Source organism: Rattus norvegicus, chromosome 1, assembly GCF_021556685.1.
Source record: "Rattus norvegicus strain SHRSP/BbbUtx chromosome 1, alternate assembly SHRSP_T2T, whole genome shotgun sequence".
NCBI classification, from domain to species: Eukaryota; Metazoa; Chordata; class Mammalia; order Rodentia; family Muridae; genus Rattus; species Rattus norvegicus.
In genome coordinates, this window is record NC_141534.1 from 99,167,790 (window position 1) to 99,183,648 (window position 15,859).

Below are 15,859 nucleotides of genomic sequence, written 5' to 3' on the forward strand. Positions count from 1 at the left end.
GGCATAACTCCTTTTTTTCTATCTCTTCTCTAAGCACGTTTCCCTAGCACTTCAACATTTTGGTCTTCCTTATTCTTCCTGGATGGCTCCCCTGCCCACCCTGTGTCTGCTCCCCAAACCAGCTTTAGGAGCTTGGCTTTTTGTCTCTATTGTCTCCTCTTTCTCATTCTCTAGGCAACTACTGAGAGTTCTACCTTGCCTATGGAAGGGAATAATATATCTTTTAAACTAGTAAGATTGATTGTCCTCAAGCTGAGGGTGAAGAGAAAGAAAAGCAGAGGGAAGGTGTGGAGGAAGACAGGGAGGGAGGGAATGGAGAGGGTGTAGGCAGGATAGAAGCCACAAGGCCTATGAGGAAGGGAAGCCACCCCAGTTCCTAACAGCCTTTCATTGCAGGGATAAAGGGAGACACTGTGGGTGAAACCCCTTCTCTCACTCTTCTGGTCAGAGAGCACCTTGTGCCTACAGCTTAGCTATCCCTGAGAAAGATAACCACACGTGTACGAAGCGCCCCTGCTGGGAACCTGGAACAACCCCTCCCCCACTCACTTTGCTGGCGTGATGAGATCATCAAGCAGCGTGGCTCCAGGAATAGGGGCTGCAGCAGCTGCCAGCTGCCTGGCCTTCTCCCGTATTCTGTCTTTGGTTTTGGAAGCAAAATCATCTGTGGTAACAATTGCTTTAGGCGCTATCCCGAATTCACTAAGATCCTTCAAAGAAGAAAATTAAACAGAATTAGTTCATTTATACACACACAACAAATGCACTGATACTAACACACACATACACAAATGCTCTGTACTAACACAAATGCCTTTGTACACATACACACAACAAAGTTTTAAACAGAGATCAGTTTCCTGTAAATATGCAAAGAAAAAGAGAGAAGTCTGGGGTTTGGAAATATGGCTCAGCGGTTAAGATCACTGACTAATCTTCCAGAGATCCTAGGTTCAATTCCCAGCATCTGTATAGCAGCTCACAACTGTCTGTAACTGCAGTCCCTTCTTGTGTGCATACTCACATGCAACATAGCATCTCAATACACTAAATAAAATTTAAAGAGAAAGAGAGAGAAGTCAGATGTGGTGGCAAGCTGCCTGTGATCCCAGCACTAGGGAAGGCTGGAGCAGGAGGGTCACAAGTTGAAAGCCAGCCTCAGCTACATGGCAAGACCCAGGGGCTCCTTAACTCCTCCTGGTAGCTTACAGCTTGTTGGACTGCACTTGACTGTGTCCATGGGTGAGTCCATGCCCAGGTTGTTTCAAAGTAATGGGAGTTTAATTTTAGATAGTTTACAGTTCCTAAAACCACGGGTTGCTTCAGGGTTCCTGTGAAAAGCCACAGGCTCAGCACCATGGACACTGAGTTAGAGACAACTAGAGATGTCCGAGTACATTGGTGTTTACATGACATCCCTGACTTCAGAAACTGTCCCAGGGTCCCCTGCACAGACATCTGACTGATGGAGAAGCCACTGACAGGCACATAGGGCATGAGCATAACATCTAAGAGGTGAGGCCTCGGACAGGAAGGAAGGCTTACACAGGCTTTCTGGGGAGGGAAAAGGCAGCACAAGCAAGGACCCTGTCACTGCCTGACCCACCTCTTCATCCATAAAATCCTCAGGTCCAAGAGCAGATTTGTCCGCTCTGTTCTGTCTTGAAGACACAAAGGTAGAGGGTGTCCATCCTGGAAGGAAAAGGATTTAGAATCATATGATCCTAGACAGTATTTCATTTGTTGTTTGTTTGTGTTTGTTAAGATGGAGTTTTGTTACAAAGGCCTGGCCAGCCTGGAACTCACTCGGTAGACCAGACTAGGTATAGCTCAGTGGTAGAATGTCTGCTTTAGCCTGCAGTAAGGTCCTGGGCTCTATCCTCAGCTCCTAAGTAAGAAAGTATTCAGTTAATTGGGTGGTGCATGTCTGTAATCCCAGCACTCAGGAGGAAGAACAGATGGTGCTACAGCCTGGTCTACATCGCAAGTTCTAGATTATACAGTGAGACACTGTCTCAAAAAAGAAAATAAAAATAAAGAAAAGAAAGAGAAAACAACACATGTTACTTTAATTACAGAATTTATTATACATTATAGTGCAACATTTAATTTTTTTTTTCTTTTCTATTTTTCGGAGCTGGGGACCGAACCCATGGCCTTGCACTTGCTAGGCAAGCACTCTACCACCACTGATAAATCGCCAACCCCGCAACATTTAAATTTATTTTTCTCCAGGTCATGATCAAGTAGTAGCTGATGTGTACAGTTCTGTGTCGAATAATTCCTGGGCAGTTCTGATGCTATCCTGAATCTACAACTTCTATGACCCCCAGTTGCCTCATCTGCAAATCTGCAAAACACCTGTGACACTTGACCTTCTTAGTCACTGGGTCAGAGGTACAGCCAGTGATTAACTGGGCATCTGCCTGAGGGTGCTCAGGGCAAAACAAAATGAGGGAAGTCACTATCTGGCTTTAACACCTGGCTGGAATCTCTCCATTTTCCACAAAGTAGGAGAAAGGTTCTTCCCTGTCAGGCTGCACCCAACATCGTGTGTATGTCGACTCTGGAGCAACCCAGTTGTTCAAAGAATATCTCTGTGCTCTATTTAAAGTCAGGAGGGATCTGGACATGGAGACTCATGCCTGTCACCCCAGAACTCGGGAGTCTGAGGTGGGAGAGCCTAGGTTTCCAGGCTGGCCTGAGCTACATGGTGAGACTCACTGACACAGATGAAACCCAGGAGGGGGACTTGAGCTCTGTCATACACATGATCAACAGTCCTCTGGCTCCTGCAGGGTCCTACCTTCCTTTGAGCCGACGGTATTGAAGTAACCAGCGGAGAAACCACCACTAAAGGCTCCATGAAAGCGCTTGTACCTTCCTTTCTCGTCTCTGACAGTCTGGTCTTGAAGAGGAATAGGTTTCTTTGGTCTTTCACCTGGCCAAAGAGTGAAGGGTATGATGAATTAGAAAGAATTTAGAGAAATGTCATTTCTTAAACATAATGCATTCTTATTCACTTATAAGATGTCCATTTAATTGAACTTGCTGTTTCTAGACGTTATTAGCTTAGTTTACAAAACAATACATTTTGGAAGATTCTACTAAGAAATATGTTGCAGCAAGAATGTCCAAGCTGGAGGATGAGCTCAGTGGACAGAGCGCTTCCACATACATGAGAGCCACCCCTAGTTCAGAGTCCGAAAACTCAACTGTGGTTTGAATGAGAAATGAGCCCCACAGGCTCGTGTAGTTGAATACCTAGTCCCTGGTTGGTAGCACTACTTGGGGAGGTTGTGGAACCTTTAAGAACTGTAGCCTTGAATCCCAGCACTAGAGAGACAGAGGCAGGTGGATCTCAGTGAGTTAGAGGCCAGCCTGGTCTACAATGTGAGTTCCAGGACAATCAGGATTATTACACAGAGAAACCCTGTCTCGTTGTGTGTGTGTGTGTGTGTGTGTGTGTGTGTGTGTGTGTGTGTGTGTGTGTGTGTGTGTGTTGCTGGCAGATGTACACCCCTGGGGCAGTCCTTGACAGTTTATCATCTCACCCCACTTCTAGCTCACTTGCCCTGCTTGTGTTTGCTCTCGATATGTGATGTCCCAGTTCCATGCTTTGACTGTCTACTTCCACACCTCCCCGCCATTGTGGACTCTCCCTCTAGAACCATAAACCAGAGTTTATGGCTTTTTTCTATACATTGTTTTCTGTCATAATATTTTATCACATCAACAGAGGAGTAATTAATGCACCTACATAAGGCCTGATGCAGTTGCTCATGTGTGCAATCCCAGCATTCCTACTACAAGATGGGAGGGAGACACAGGAGAACCCCTGGAAGTCCACAAGTCAGACAGCCCGGTGTGCTCAGGAGCCCCAGCCTAAGAAACCCTGACTCACCAGAGGTCATCCTGTCCATCACACTCATGACATGGAACATGAGTGCTCACTCACACAGTAAACATGTGCACACATAATACACATGCACACATCCAAGATAAAAACGTTCTGCTTTTCCAACTCGATTTCATTACAAAAAAACAAACTAGGGCTGGAGAGGTGGCTCAGTGGGGAGTATTTGCTGTGCAGATCATAGTGCCTTCGGGAAAGCCAATGTAGACATCGACACCCCCGGCGCTGAGGGAGGCAGAGATGAATCGAGGGAAATGGAGAACAGCAGAGAAGACAGCCAACCCTGACCTCCAGTCTCCAGTCAAGTACACACAGACAAAAATACTTTTAAAAACTTATACTGGGGATGGGCATTGCGATGATTGGCATATGCTTGGCCCAGGAGTGGCACTATTAGAAGGTGTGGCCTTGTTGGAGGAAGTGTGTCATTGTGGGGTTGGGCTTGGAGACACTCCTCCTAGCTGCCTGGGGATGCTCAGTCTGTTCCTGGCTTCCTTCAGGTGAAGATATAGAACTCAGCTCCCCCTGCACCATGCCTGCCTGGACTCTGCCGTGCTCCTGCCTTGATGGTAACGGACTGAACCTCTGAACCTGTAAACCAGCCCCAATTAAATGTTGTCCTTTATAAAACTTGCATTGATCACGGTGTCTGCTCACAGCAATAAGACCCTAACTAAGACAGGCGTGACGGCACACACTGTCAATCATGAGTTCAAGGCCTGTATGTATATGTGTAGACCAGACTAGCCTAGAATTCAGAAATCCGCCTGCCTCTGCCTCCCAAGTGCTGGGATCGAAGGTGTGTGCCACCATGCTGAGCAGAGAACTTTTAAAAGTCAATTTTCTCTTCCTACCATATGGGTCCCAGGAATCAAACTCATGTTAGCAGCAGGTACCTTTACTACTGATCCCTCTCCTGTCTTCCTTTTCAGCCCTGTCTGAAAAAGAATGGGCTGTCACACCTTACAAGCAAAGGCCACTGCACAATTAGCCTGAGGCAAATAAATGTTCCTTAGGCTTCAAGTTTCAGGTGTTATGACACAAACTGCTGCCTGCAACTCGAAAGCTCTGCATTTATTTATCTTTTTAAAAATAATGTGTGTTTTATTCTAATTACTTTTAACTTTTTTACAGTCCAGTCATTATCCCCCTCCTGGCCCACCCTCCCATAGCTCTTCATCCTCCTCCTCCCATCTCCAAGAGGACGTCCCCACGCCCAGCCCAGCCCACCCCCAAGCTCTGCACTTAGTTAAAATGTGGAAGGGATCCAGGCTCAGGCGCATACTTGCTATCCACAAATGTACGCAACAGGAAGCAGGTTTTTGGTCAGTTAAGGGCATGGGGTCAGTCACAATGCTGCACTCTCCAACACTAACTCCACCTTTACTAGTGCAGGACCTCAGTCAGCAGAGCCCCAACTTGTGCTTCCCCAACTCTAAATGTGAAAGCATGCCAGTAATCCATGCAACCAGAAGGTAAAACAGAGGACTGCGCTAGAGACCCCAGTCAGAGACAACCAGACCAGCAGCTATTTCAAGGTTGTGTGCAAATCAGACAACACTTGTGAAGTACACAGCAGGAGGGACACACAGGAAGTGCTTTTTTGTTTTTGGTTTTGGTTTTGGTTTTTCCAGAGCTGGGGACTGAACCCAGGGCCTTGCGCTTGCTAGGCAAGCGCTCTACAAGAAGTGCTTTTAAGAGCCTAGCCAGCATTGCTATTCTTGCTGTTAGCATTGTGTGTCACAAGTGAGGTATTCCCTGAAGGCCAAGTATACCCATGACTTTATTAATTAAACCAGTTCTTATTTTTTAAACAAAATTAATTAATTAAAAAGCCAGGCATAGCTGGACAGTGGTATGCACATACGTGTAATCCCCACACTCAAGAGAGAGGGGCAGGTGGATCTCTGAATTTGAGGCCAGCCTGATCTACAGAGTAAGTTCTAAGACAGCCAGGGCTACACAGAGAAACCCTGTCATGAGAAAGAAGGAAAGAAAGAAAGAAAGAAAGAAAGAAAGAAAGAAAGAAAGAAAGAAAGAAAGAAAGAAACAAAGAAACAAAGAAAGAAACAAAAAAGAAACAAACAAACAAACAAACAAACAAAGGTAGGTGGGTAGGTAGGTAGGCAGGTCAGGTATAGTGATGCATGCCTGTAATCCCAGCACTTGGAAGACTGAGGCAGGAGGATTGCTGTGAGTTTGAGTCAGCCCGAGCTAACAAGAGATCCTATCTCAAAAGCTACTCCTTCTATCCCCCCCAACCCCCATTTCACTATCAAATAAAGAGCTATACTAAGAGGCCGGGTAATCTGAGTTCAAATCCTCCTGTGGCACAACCTGTTCATTTTGTGGTCTTGGGCAAAGGACTTAGTCTTTCCAGGGCTTGGCTTCGGTCCCCAGCTCCGAAAAAAAAGAAAAAAGAGTGCACCCTCTCCTGGAGGGGTAAGGAAACCAGGGCTTGGCTTCTAAAACTGTAAAATTAGCATAATGATAGAACACATCTTGTGGTAGCAGCAAAAATTAAGTATCACTGAGTAACAGATCAGAGATGGAGCCTTTACCTAGTATAGCACACAAGACGCCCTGGACTCCATTCTCGTCATCAATAAACAAACCATGCACAAAGCCTTGCTATAGCGAGACTCAGTTAACACTAGCTATGGTGCCATTTTTACTTTAGAGAACTGGCTACGACCAGGCTCTCATCCTGCAGGATTTTCACTGTTGTTTTGTTTTCTTTAAGAAGAAAAACAACAACAAAAAACAAAACCAGGGTCCAGTGTGGCCAGGATGAACCCAAAGCCTCAAACTCACTATGAAGCCAAGGATGACCGTGAACTTCAGAACCTTCCAACTCTACCTCTTGGATACTGAAATGACAGACATGGCTTTATGTGGTTCTGGGGATAACTTAAGGCTTCAAGCATGCCAGAAAAGCACTCTGCCTAGTGAGTTATAACCCTGACTTCCCATTTCTTAGAAACTTGGTACACACACTCCATTACTTTGTATGCATCTGGCATGATTCCTGACTTGGTCAGATTTTGCTATCTCAGCGCTGCTGACTGTTCTGTGTCGTTCTTTGTGGTGAGGAGATGTCCTGCGTACTGTGGAATGTTTAGCAGCATATGTGGCGGGCTTGCTCCCTTTCCTACCTTGCCCATGCCCTGCAGCTGGGCTAGGTGAGGCCCTGGGATAAGGTAAGGGAGGGTGCTATTCTTGCAGCCTTCTAGACATAGAAGGGAAGATAATATCTGCAGACAACTAAGTGGGACTGGTGGCAGCCGGTCATGAGAGCCACTGGTGTGGCCAGCCAGGCCCCACAGAACTCCTAAGGAGACGGTGCCATCTCTAACCAGGTTGACAGTAAACTCCAGAGAGGAAGTGGTACTTTAGCCAGAACCTACTGTAATCATGGCCACGGACAACAACTAACTCTCCCCATATCAGGGGCTGATCAGTTACTTGTTTATCGTACCTGGATAAGGGTACTTATTAAGTAGCTCCCTGAGGCCCACAGTTAATAAGCACGGAGCTGAGCCAGATCTCGACTCTATCTCTAAGCCAGAACTACCACCCACACTGTTCCTCAGATGTCCTTACTCCCCAGCTGGAAGTTCACCAAAGCCCTGCCTCTGGAAGAAGCTGGGTTCTAGACACTGGCAGAAAAAGCTAAACACAGATCCCAGTAGGGAAGGCCTGTATGCATGTGTCTGCATAAAGGAACCTGAACGAGCAGGGTTTTGTTAGCTGCAGGTAGAGACACAATTTCAGCAGAACCATTAACTGCCATCACACAGGAGGTGTACGAGGGCAGTGCGGGCCTTGGGAGGAGAGGAGTCCTAACATGGAATAATGTGTGCTTAGCACGCACAAAGCCCCGACTTAACCCAAAGCACACCCCTCCCATTAAAAACAGACAGACAGACAGACAGACAATACCCACAGTGTCAGGTATACTGAGACGGTCCAATTGCACCAGAGGAGAGGGAAGAAGTGTGAGATGGAGCGAGAAGAAAGGACTGACAGAACAAGGCCCATGGGAATGGTGATACAGGGTCTGTGACATCCTCTGTGTTGAGGGATGTCTAGATAGGTTTAAGAGTGGTAGTCACAGCACCAAGAGAAAAAATAAAACAGCCCTAAAATGAATCTGTAGAGGAGGGCTGGAATCAAGGATTCTATAACGGGGTGATGGTGTCTAAGGAAGAGTAGGAAAGTACTGTGGACTTCTTCCTTTCTGATCACTGTCACTAAACTCCCCAGCTAATACTTAACCAATAATCCCGCTGTCAGGGCCAGCAACTTTAATTAAGGTTTAATTAAGTCAAAGGAGCCAGTCCTCCACCAGTGTTTACCTAACCTGACAGCACAACTTCAAAGCAGGAGTAAGAGTGATTATTGGTCTAGTTGTGCTGTAAAAAGCAGCCAGAGACTTCAAAGTGTTTGGAGAGCGGTGGACCAGGGGCTGTAATATAGCTCAGTGTTAGAGAGTGGGATCAGCACCAGGAAGGCAGGAGGGAGGGAGAGAGGAGAGAGAACAGGAGGAAAGGAAGAGGAGAAAGTTCTAACGCTTCTAACATTGAAGTTACAGAGTATTTCCAGAGAGGCTGGAGAGATGGCTCACCAGTTAAGAGCACTTGCTGCTCTTCCAGAGGACCTAAGTTCAGATCCTAGTACCCACACCAGGCAGCTCACAGCTGCCTACAAATAAAGCCCCAGGAGATCTAATGTCCTCTTTCACCAGTCCTTCCCAAACATAGACAGACATGTATAAATAATAAATCTCTCCGGATCAAAAAAGGAGAAAATTCTACAAATCAATGCCCTTCCTTTCACCCCAAAGCACAGTTAGACCAATTTATTTCATTTCTAACTTTTGTTAAAAACAGGACGAACTGGAGGGTCTGGCAAGATGGCTCAGTGGATAAAAGCATTTGTTGCCCAAGCTGGCAACCTCAGTTTAATCTCTGGGACGTACATAGCAAGAGAGAACTGACTACTGAGAGTTGTCGCCGACCCCTGCACACAGACTGGGCACATGTATACTCTCTCACAGTAATAATAATATGATTTAAAACTAGGGAGAGGGTTTGGGGATTTAGCTCAGTGGTAGAGCCCTTGCCTAGGAAGCGCAAGGCCCTGGGTTCAGTCCCCAGCTCCGAAAAAAAAAAAAAAAAAAAAAAAAAAAACTAGGGAGAATTAGAAAAACCCAGGTCAAACAGTTGATGGCTTAACAGCAAATCTCTTCTCAAGGAAACAACGATAGGACCAGAAACACGGAAAGGATACAAACGGACGTTCAACATGGATGTTGTGCATGCCTGACCCTTGACCTCTTCCACAGCTACTGTCTAACCAGTCTTCACAGCACCCTGTGGCTTCCCTGTGGCCTCTTCAATAGTTTGTGAAGGATACTATCCAATAACATCACATATTTTAGTACTTGCAAATCTTGTGCTTTGGTTCTCTACTAAACCGGAAACTCCTCCAGTCAAAGATCTTTATCAACTGATTCCTTACATTCACAGGGTGTTGTTCTTGTCAAGAAAACTAATGTGATCTTAGTTGTATTGAACAAACAGGCTAGAATTAGGAACATAGCCATGATGGTCATGTTCTACCCGACAGTCTACTTGGAGAAGAACTCTACAATTAGGGCTGAGGAGACTTTAAACCCAGGGTAATGGGTGTAAATCGGTTATGCACACGTTATTGTATACATGCAAAGATTATGCTTTACTACTCCTCTGCTGATTTCTGTCTCCATATCTGCTTGTAATCTGGACGTGGCATTGTAGTGCTTATTCTAAGTATCTCCTGCCTCAATGTTGTGTAAACATTACTGCCATTTATTCTCTGATTTGTCAATAAAAGCTGATCTACCAATGGCTGAGTAGCACAGAGAATAGGACTGGTCTTGAGATACCAGTCAAGGGATGGGCAGAGAAAAAAGAGGTGATTCTCTGTGAGAAATGGGTCAAGGAGACACTATGGGAACACACCCAGAGCTGAGAGACCCAGACCAATACTAAAATGCAAGCATCACGTGGATTTTGGCTGGGATGTAGCCAGATTAGCTTAAAGAAATAGAGTAGATTAATAACTACTCAGCTATTATGCTGTAAAACTTGACCAAATAAATCTTATCGTCTCTGTCTCATTTATTTGGGAACTAGCTGGGATAGAGAAAAATTATCACTTATAAAAGTGCACTAACATGAACATCTCTGAGGAAACACAAGGGCAAAGTTAAAACCTACAAGAACTTGCATGGAGACTAGCCCTTTTCTCCCTTTGGTCAGCAGAGGGGACGGGTAGAGCCAGGATCTGACAAACATTTCTAATGATTAGAACTGCTTGGGCTGGGGATATAGCTCAATTGTGGAATGCTTGCCTGACAAGCACAGAAGCCTGAGTTTCATCCTCCGCACCACACAAACCGAACATGTAGCACAGGCCTGTCATCTCAGCCCTTGGGAGGTGGAAACAGGAGGACCAGAAGTTCAAAATCAGTCTTCACTGCAGAAAAGTTTGAGGCTAGCTTGGGCTGCATGAGACTCTGCCATAGAAGAACTATCTAAGACATATGTGATATGTGATGTGCAAAGCTGTACTCCCAGTACTGGGAAGGCTAAGAAAGGTAAATAGTCCTGAGTTTAAAGCCAGCCTGGTCTACATATTTAACAAGTACAAGGCCAGCTTGGACTATATAGACAGACCCTATTTTATACTTACTCCCACAAAAAAAAAAAAAAAAGTAAGAGTCTCGGTGAAAATATATCTCAGAGGTCAAAATGGGAAACGGGGTAGCAGTTGTTGGGGGGAGGGTCCACCAACAAAGTCTACAGGGAACCACTGTGAATCCGTCTTCCCCACAGGGTTAACACCACCATCAGCGGTATAGACTCCCAGTAGATAAATCTAGTCATTAAGTGAAACAGACCAGAAACATCAGAGAACCTGGCTTCCTCTTATCTTCACCCCTGTATTTCACCGGCAATTCCAGTCGATGCCTGTCAAGTCTACTCCATGCAAAAGCTACCCAAGAGCTGTCACTGCCAACTCTCCGGTCCACACAACCACAATCTCCAGACCTTCCCAGCTAATTTCCCTACTTCATTCCTACCCACCCCCAAGGAGACTATCCTCAAAATTAAAGCAAACATAATGTTAGAACATGCATACTGCAACCTTTACACCAGAGGCAGAGGCTGCTAGAATACTGTGAGTTCAGCTAAGTGGAGATAGTAAGACCCTCCTCCCTTTTCAGCCACCCCCACCCCAAAAAGGGGAAAATACATTTCTCTTTGTGTAAATTGAACCAAGGGTTTTTCCTAACCTTAGTATAAGAGCCAAACTCCTATTGGGTGTGTGGCACACAGTTGCAAACCAAGTACATGTTAGGCAAGAATAGGAGGTTCAAGAGTTCGAGTCCAGTCTCAACTATATAGTGGCTTTGATGTCAGCACAAGTTACATGAGACCCTGTCAGAAGAAGGAAAGATTCCAATTCTTGGGGCTGGGTATGTGGCTCAGTTGTAAAGTGCTATGCACGAGGCCCTTGGTTCCATCCTCAACACCACATACACACACACACACACACACACACACACACACACACACACACACACACACACTCTCCAAATTCCTTACCATTGCAAGTGCCACTCACAGTTGTCCTGACTATCCCTCTGCTATCAGACTGCTAAACTGTCTGCCACTTTAGAGATTTTCTATCTCAAGGGTTTCTTCCCAGGCCTTTCCAGGTCTGGTTTCTTTTACTTTCAAGTACGCGTGCAAACCTTTCCTCGCGACAAGAAACTGACTGACCACCCTCCATCATATCCAAGTTGCCTAGTCACACCTGCATCTCCCACCCCTCCGCGTCCTTCTCAGCCCCTAAGAACGCGGCGCCAAAGTGAGGTGCACAAGACTTTCCAGAGCGTTCCCTGTGCCCACAGCAAGTGAGTCCAGACCCAAGCCGAGATGTCGCTGTCGCCCACGTGCTGGATTCCCAGCCTGCGCCTTGCAGACTTCGCCGGCCATCGGACCCTCACCTTCTTCCAGAGGCTCCAGGCCCGTTCCATAGCTGATCAGATCCTCCTCGCTGTCACTGTCCAGCGCCGCCATCCTGCTCCCTTCCGGGCTCCGCCCCCTCGCTACGGGAGCCTCTATAGGCCAAACACATTCACAGTTTCGCCTTTGCGAATTGAAACACTGTAACACTGTAAAGTTGAATTCTTTGGGGGGGAAGTGTCACCTCCTCCTTGCAGATCATAGTCCTATGCAAAGCTGACTCCAGCTACAGACAAGATTTGCATCTGTGACTGGGCGGTAGTAGTGCACGTCTTTAATCCTAGCAGTCAGAAGGCAGAGGCAGGAGAATCTGAGTTCGAGGCCAGCTTGGTCTACAGAGAGTTTTAGGACAGCGAAAGCTACACAGAGAAACCTTGTCTCGAAAAAAAAACAAAAACAAACAAACAACAACAACAAAAAAATTGGTCTCTGTAACACCCTATCCTGGCCCTGTCACACGCCTGAGTACTGAAAGACACGATAAGATGCTGGAAACTACCCAAATATCTGGCTGCAGGGCAGGGTCTCTGTAATTTCATACAGCGTAACTGTCCCACGACTGGCTTCTTCGCCCCTGCTTCGCTGACCCTAGAATATCAGAACCCTGCAAGCTAAGTAAATTGGTCAAAGGCAAGAAACAAGATACTGTACATGGATAGAGAACTGGACTTCAGCCTAAACTACACAATGAGACACTTTAATAAATAATCAAACAAATGGACAAAAGATAAGAGAAAACAAGAAAAAGAAAGAAAGACGCGTGGGCCTGAGGGGCAGTTCAGTGGTAGAGCTGAAGCTGACCATGTCTGAAGGCCTGGATTTCCACCGCTGGAGACCCAGGTTCCATTCCAGCACTGACAAGACAAAAAAAAAAAAAAAAAAAAAGGAATGATGGCGCCAGGGAATAATATGAAAAGAAAACTGGAGAGAGGAGGAGAGAATAAGAGAGAGGAAGAAAAGCAGACAAAGTGGGCTAAGGATGCTAGCAGTTCTTCAGCAAATCTAAGGCACAGACATATGCCAAAGGGTGCCGTTATCTCACTTCCTAAGCTTGGCCAAGACCAAAAAAAAAAAAAAAAAATCATCTTGGCTTGGTGGCTCACACTTTTAATCTCAACACTCGGGAGGTAAAGGAGGGGATTTCTGTGATTTCGATGCCAGCCTAGTTGCCTAAGTGAGTCCAGGACTGCCAGGGCTCTGTTACATAGAGAAATTCTGTCTTGAAAAGCAAATAAACAAACAAACAAAATATGATAAAAAAAAATTAAATTCAGCTAATAAGGTCTGGGGCTGATATAAAAACCTCTCCTGGAAGCCCGGGCTTGCTTTCTCCCGTTTATTTTTGACAAGCTCATAACTGTTAACAGTGCACGGTGATCATAGCCTCTCCCTTTCTTATCCCCCTTGTTGACTTACAGACAACTCCACTAGGTCCCTCCCAACAGTGACCTAGCAATAGCTTGCACCATCATCTGCCACCACTACTCCCTGCACTGCTGCCAGCATCCTACCCCACACCTTCTCTCTCTCTCTCTCTCTCTCTCTCTCTCTCTCTCTCTCTCTCTCTCTCTCTCTCTCTCTCTCTCTCTTTCTCTCTCCTCCATGTGTTACTGGCCAGCCTCTCTTTCTGTCCTCTATCCCCGCGTTCTCTGTCCTCGTGGCTCTGTCTGCCTCTACCCCTTCTCCAAGTCCCTACTCCCTTCTCTTCCCCCACAATAAAACTCCCTTATACTAGTTCTCAGGATGACACCTTGGCCTGGGTAACTCCTTATCGCCACCACATTATATTTCACAACACACACACACACACACACACACACACACACACACACACACACACCCGCTGATGTCCTTCTGAATTACTCCCTCTCCTCCTTTAGGTGCATGCACATGTATGTGTGCTGTGCAGCCAGCCACATCTGCTCTGTGTTCCTGTGTGTGTGTGTGTGTGTGTGTGTGTGTGTGTGTGTGTGTGTGTGTGACTGAAATAACCCTGTCCTAGCCGGTAGACAGCATTTCATGACACTCCTTGTCATTTCTCTGGCTTTTCCCATCTTTCTGCCCTCTCTTCCAAAGTGTCAGTTGAGCCTCCGAGGGGAGCAATCTAAACATCAGTTTAAGGTTGAGGACTCAACAGTCATTTTCATCACCTTGACCAGATACGAATGAGTCAATGACTTAACCAGAGCCCACTACAAAACAGAATTCCTCTGAACCTGGGCACCGTGGTACACACCTTTATTCCCAGTAGTTGGGAAGCAGTAGCAGGTGGATCTCTGTAAATTCAAGGTCAGCCTGGTTTTCATAGTGAGTTCCAGGTCGACCAAGACTTCATAATAAGACCCTGTCTCAAAAAACCAACAAACAAAACCCCCCAAAACAAAGAAGCCTCTTTGACCAAAGTGGAGAACAAAGTTGACCTGGGTTATAAGCATGAATACTTGGAAGACAATTAGACTAGATGACCACTTAAAAATCATTAGTAGTAAATTACTGAAGAGGGCCTTTGACCTTCTAGATTTGAACAGATTTATAATAACAAACATGTATTTAATCTCATAAAGAGAATCTCAAATCTAATTAGAAAGTGATTGGTTGGGCTGGAAAGATGGCTCAGTGGTTAAGAGCACTGACTGCTCTTCCAGAGGTCCTGAGTTCAAATCCCAGCAACCACATGGTGGCTCACAACCATCTGCAATGAGATCCGATGCCCTTTTCTGGTGTGTCTGAAGACAGCTACAATGTACTTATAAGTAAATAAATCTTATAAATAAACACATAAATAAATAAGAAAGAAAGAAAGAGTTAGCCCCCAAACTGTCACATCACTAGGACAGCAGTGGGCATATTTTGCCTGGTAGGTCACTATTATAGAGCACAGGGTCATGTCTGGATAAGATCACTAATAACTTTTCTCTGTCAGCACCTTCCAGCATTATCAACTTTTCTCCTGTATAGCACCTTCCAGCATTATCAACTTCAGCAGAGAGGAGGCTTCCAGCTCACATTCAGTATAATTCCTGTGTGTGTGTTCCATGGCAATAGGATTCATTTTGCTGCTGCTTCTTCTTCCTCTTCTTCTTCCTCCTCCTCCACCTCCTCCTCTACCTCCTCTTCTTCTTCCTCCTCCTCTTTCTGGTGGGGGGAAGGCTCTTTGAGAAAGGGTTTCTCTGTGTGTCTCTGGTTGTCCTAGAACTCACTCTGTAGACCAGGCTGGCCTTGAACTCACAGAGATTCACCTGCCTGTGCCTCCTGAGCGTTGGGATTAAAGACATGCACTACCACTACCAACTGACTATTTGAAAGTGATTTGTGTGTGTGTGTGTGTGTGTGTGTGTGTGTGTGTGTGTTGTTTCATATAGTGTAATGGTTTGTATATGTTTGGCTCAGGGAGTGGTACAATAGGAGTTGTCCTTGATGGAGTGGGTGTGTCACTGTGGGTGTGGGCTTAAGACCCTCATCCTAGCTGTCTGGAAGCCAGTCTTCCACTAGCAGCCTTCAGATGAAGATGTAGAACTCTCAGCTCCTAATGCACCATGCCTGCCTGGACTCTGCCGTGCTCCTGCCTTGATGGTAACGGACTAAACCTCTGAACCTGTAAGCCAGCCTCAATTAAATGTTGTCCTTTATAAGTTTTGCTTTGGTCATGGTGTCTGTTCACAGCAATAAAACCCTAAGCATGACATATAGGTAAATGGGCTGTTGACAAGGTCTCACTATCTACCCCTAGCTAGTCTATAACTTGTTATGCAGACCAGGTGGGCCTGGAATTCACAAAGATCTGCCTGCAATTAAATGTATACACCACCACACCAGTCTGCAATTGGGTCTTACTATCTAGTTCGTGAATGAAGGTGGGGGGGGA

The 15,859-nt window shown here is 45.8% G+C and overlaps 1 protein-coding gene across 2 annotated transcripts in view; it reads right to left on the minus strand.

The window, feature by feature from the left end:
• Window positions 1–12,077, minus strand: part of Gpatch1 (G patch domain containing 1) — a 48,817-nt gene extending 36,740 nt beyond the window's left edge. Inside the window, 4 exon segments of one of the 2 annotated variants that reach the window (NM_001106246.1) lie at window positions 550–710; window positions 1,607–1,692; window positions 2,807–2,941; window positions 11,976–12,077. In NM_001106246.1, the coding sequence (NP_001099716.1) occupies window positions 550–710; window positions 1,607–1,692; window positions 2,807–2,941; window positions 11,976–12,048 (455 nt within the window). In that variant the 5' untranslated portion in view covers window positions 12,049–12,077. 2 annotated transcript variants of the gene reach the window in all.
• Between the last annotated feature and the right edge of the window lie 3,782 nt (window positions 12,078–15,859).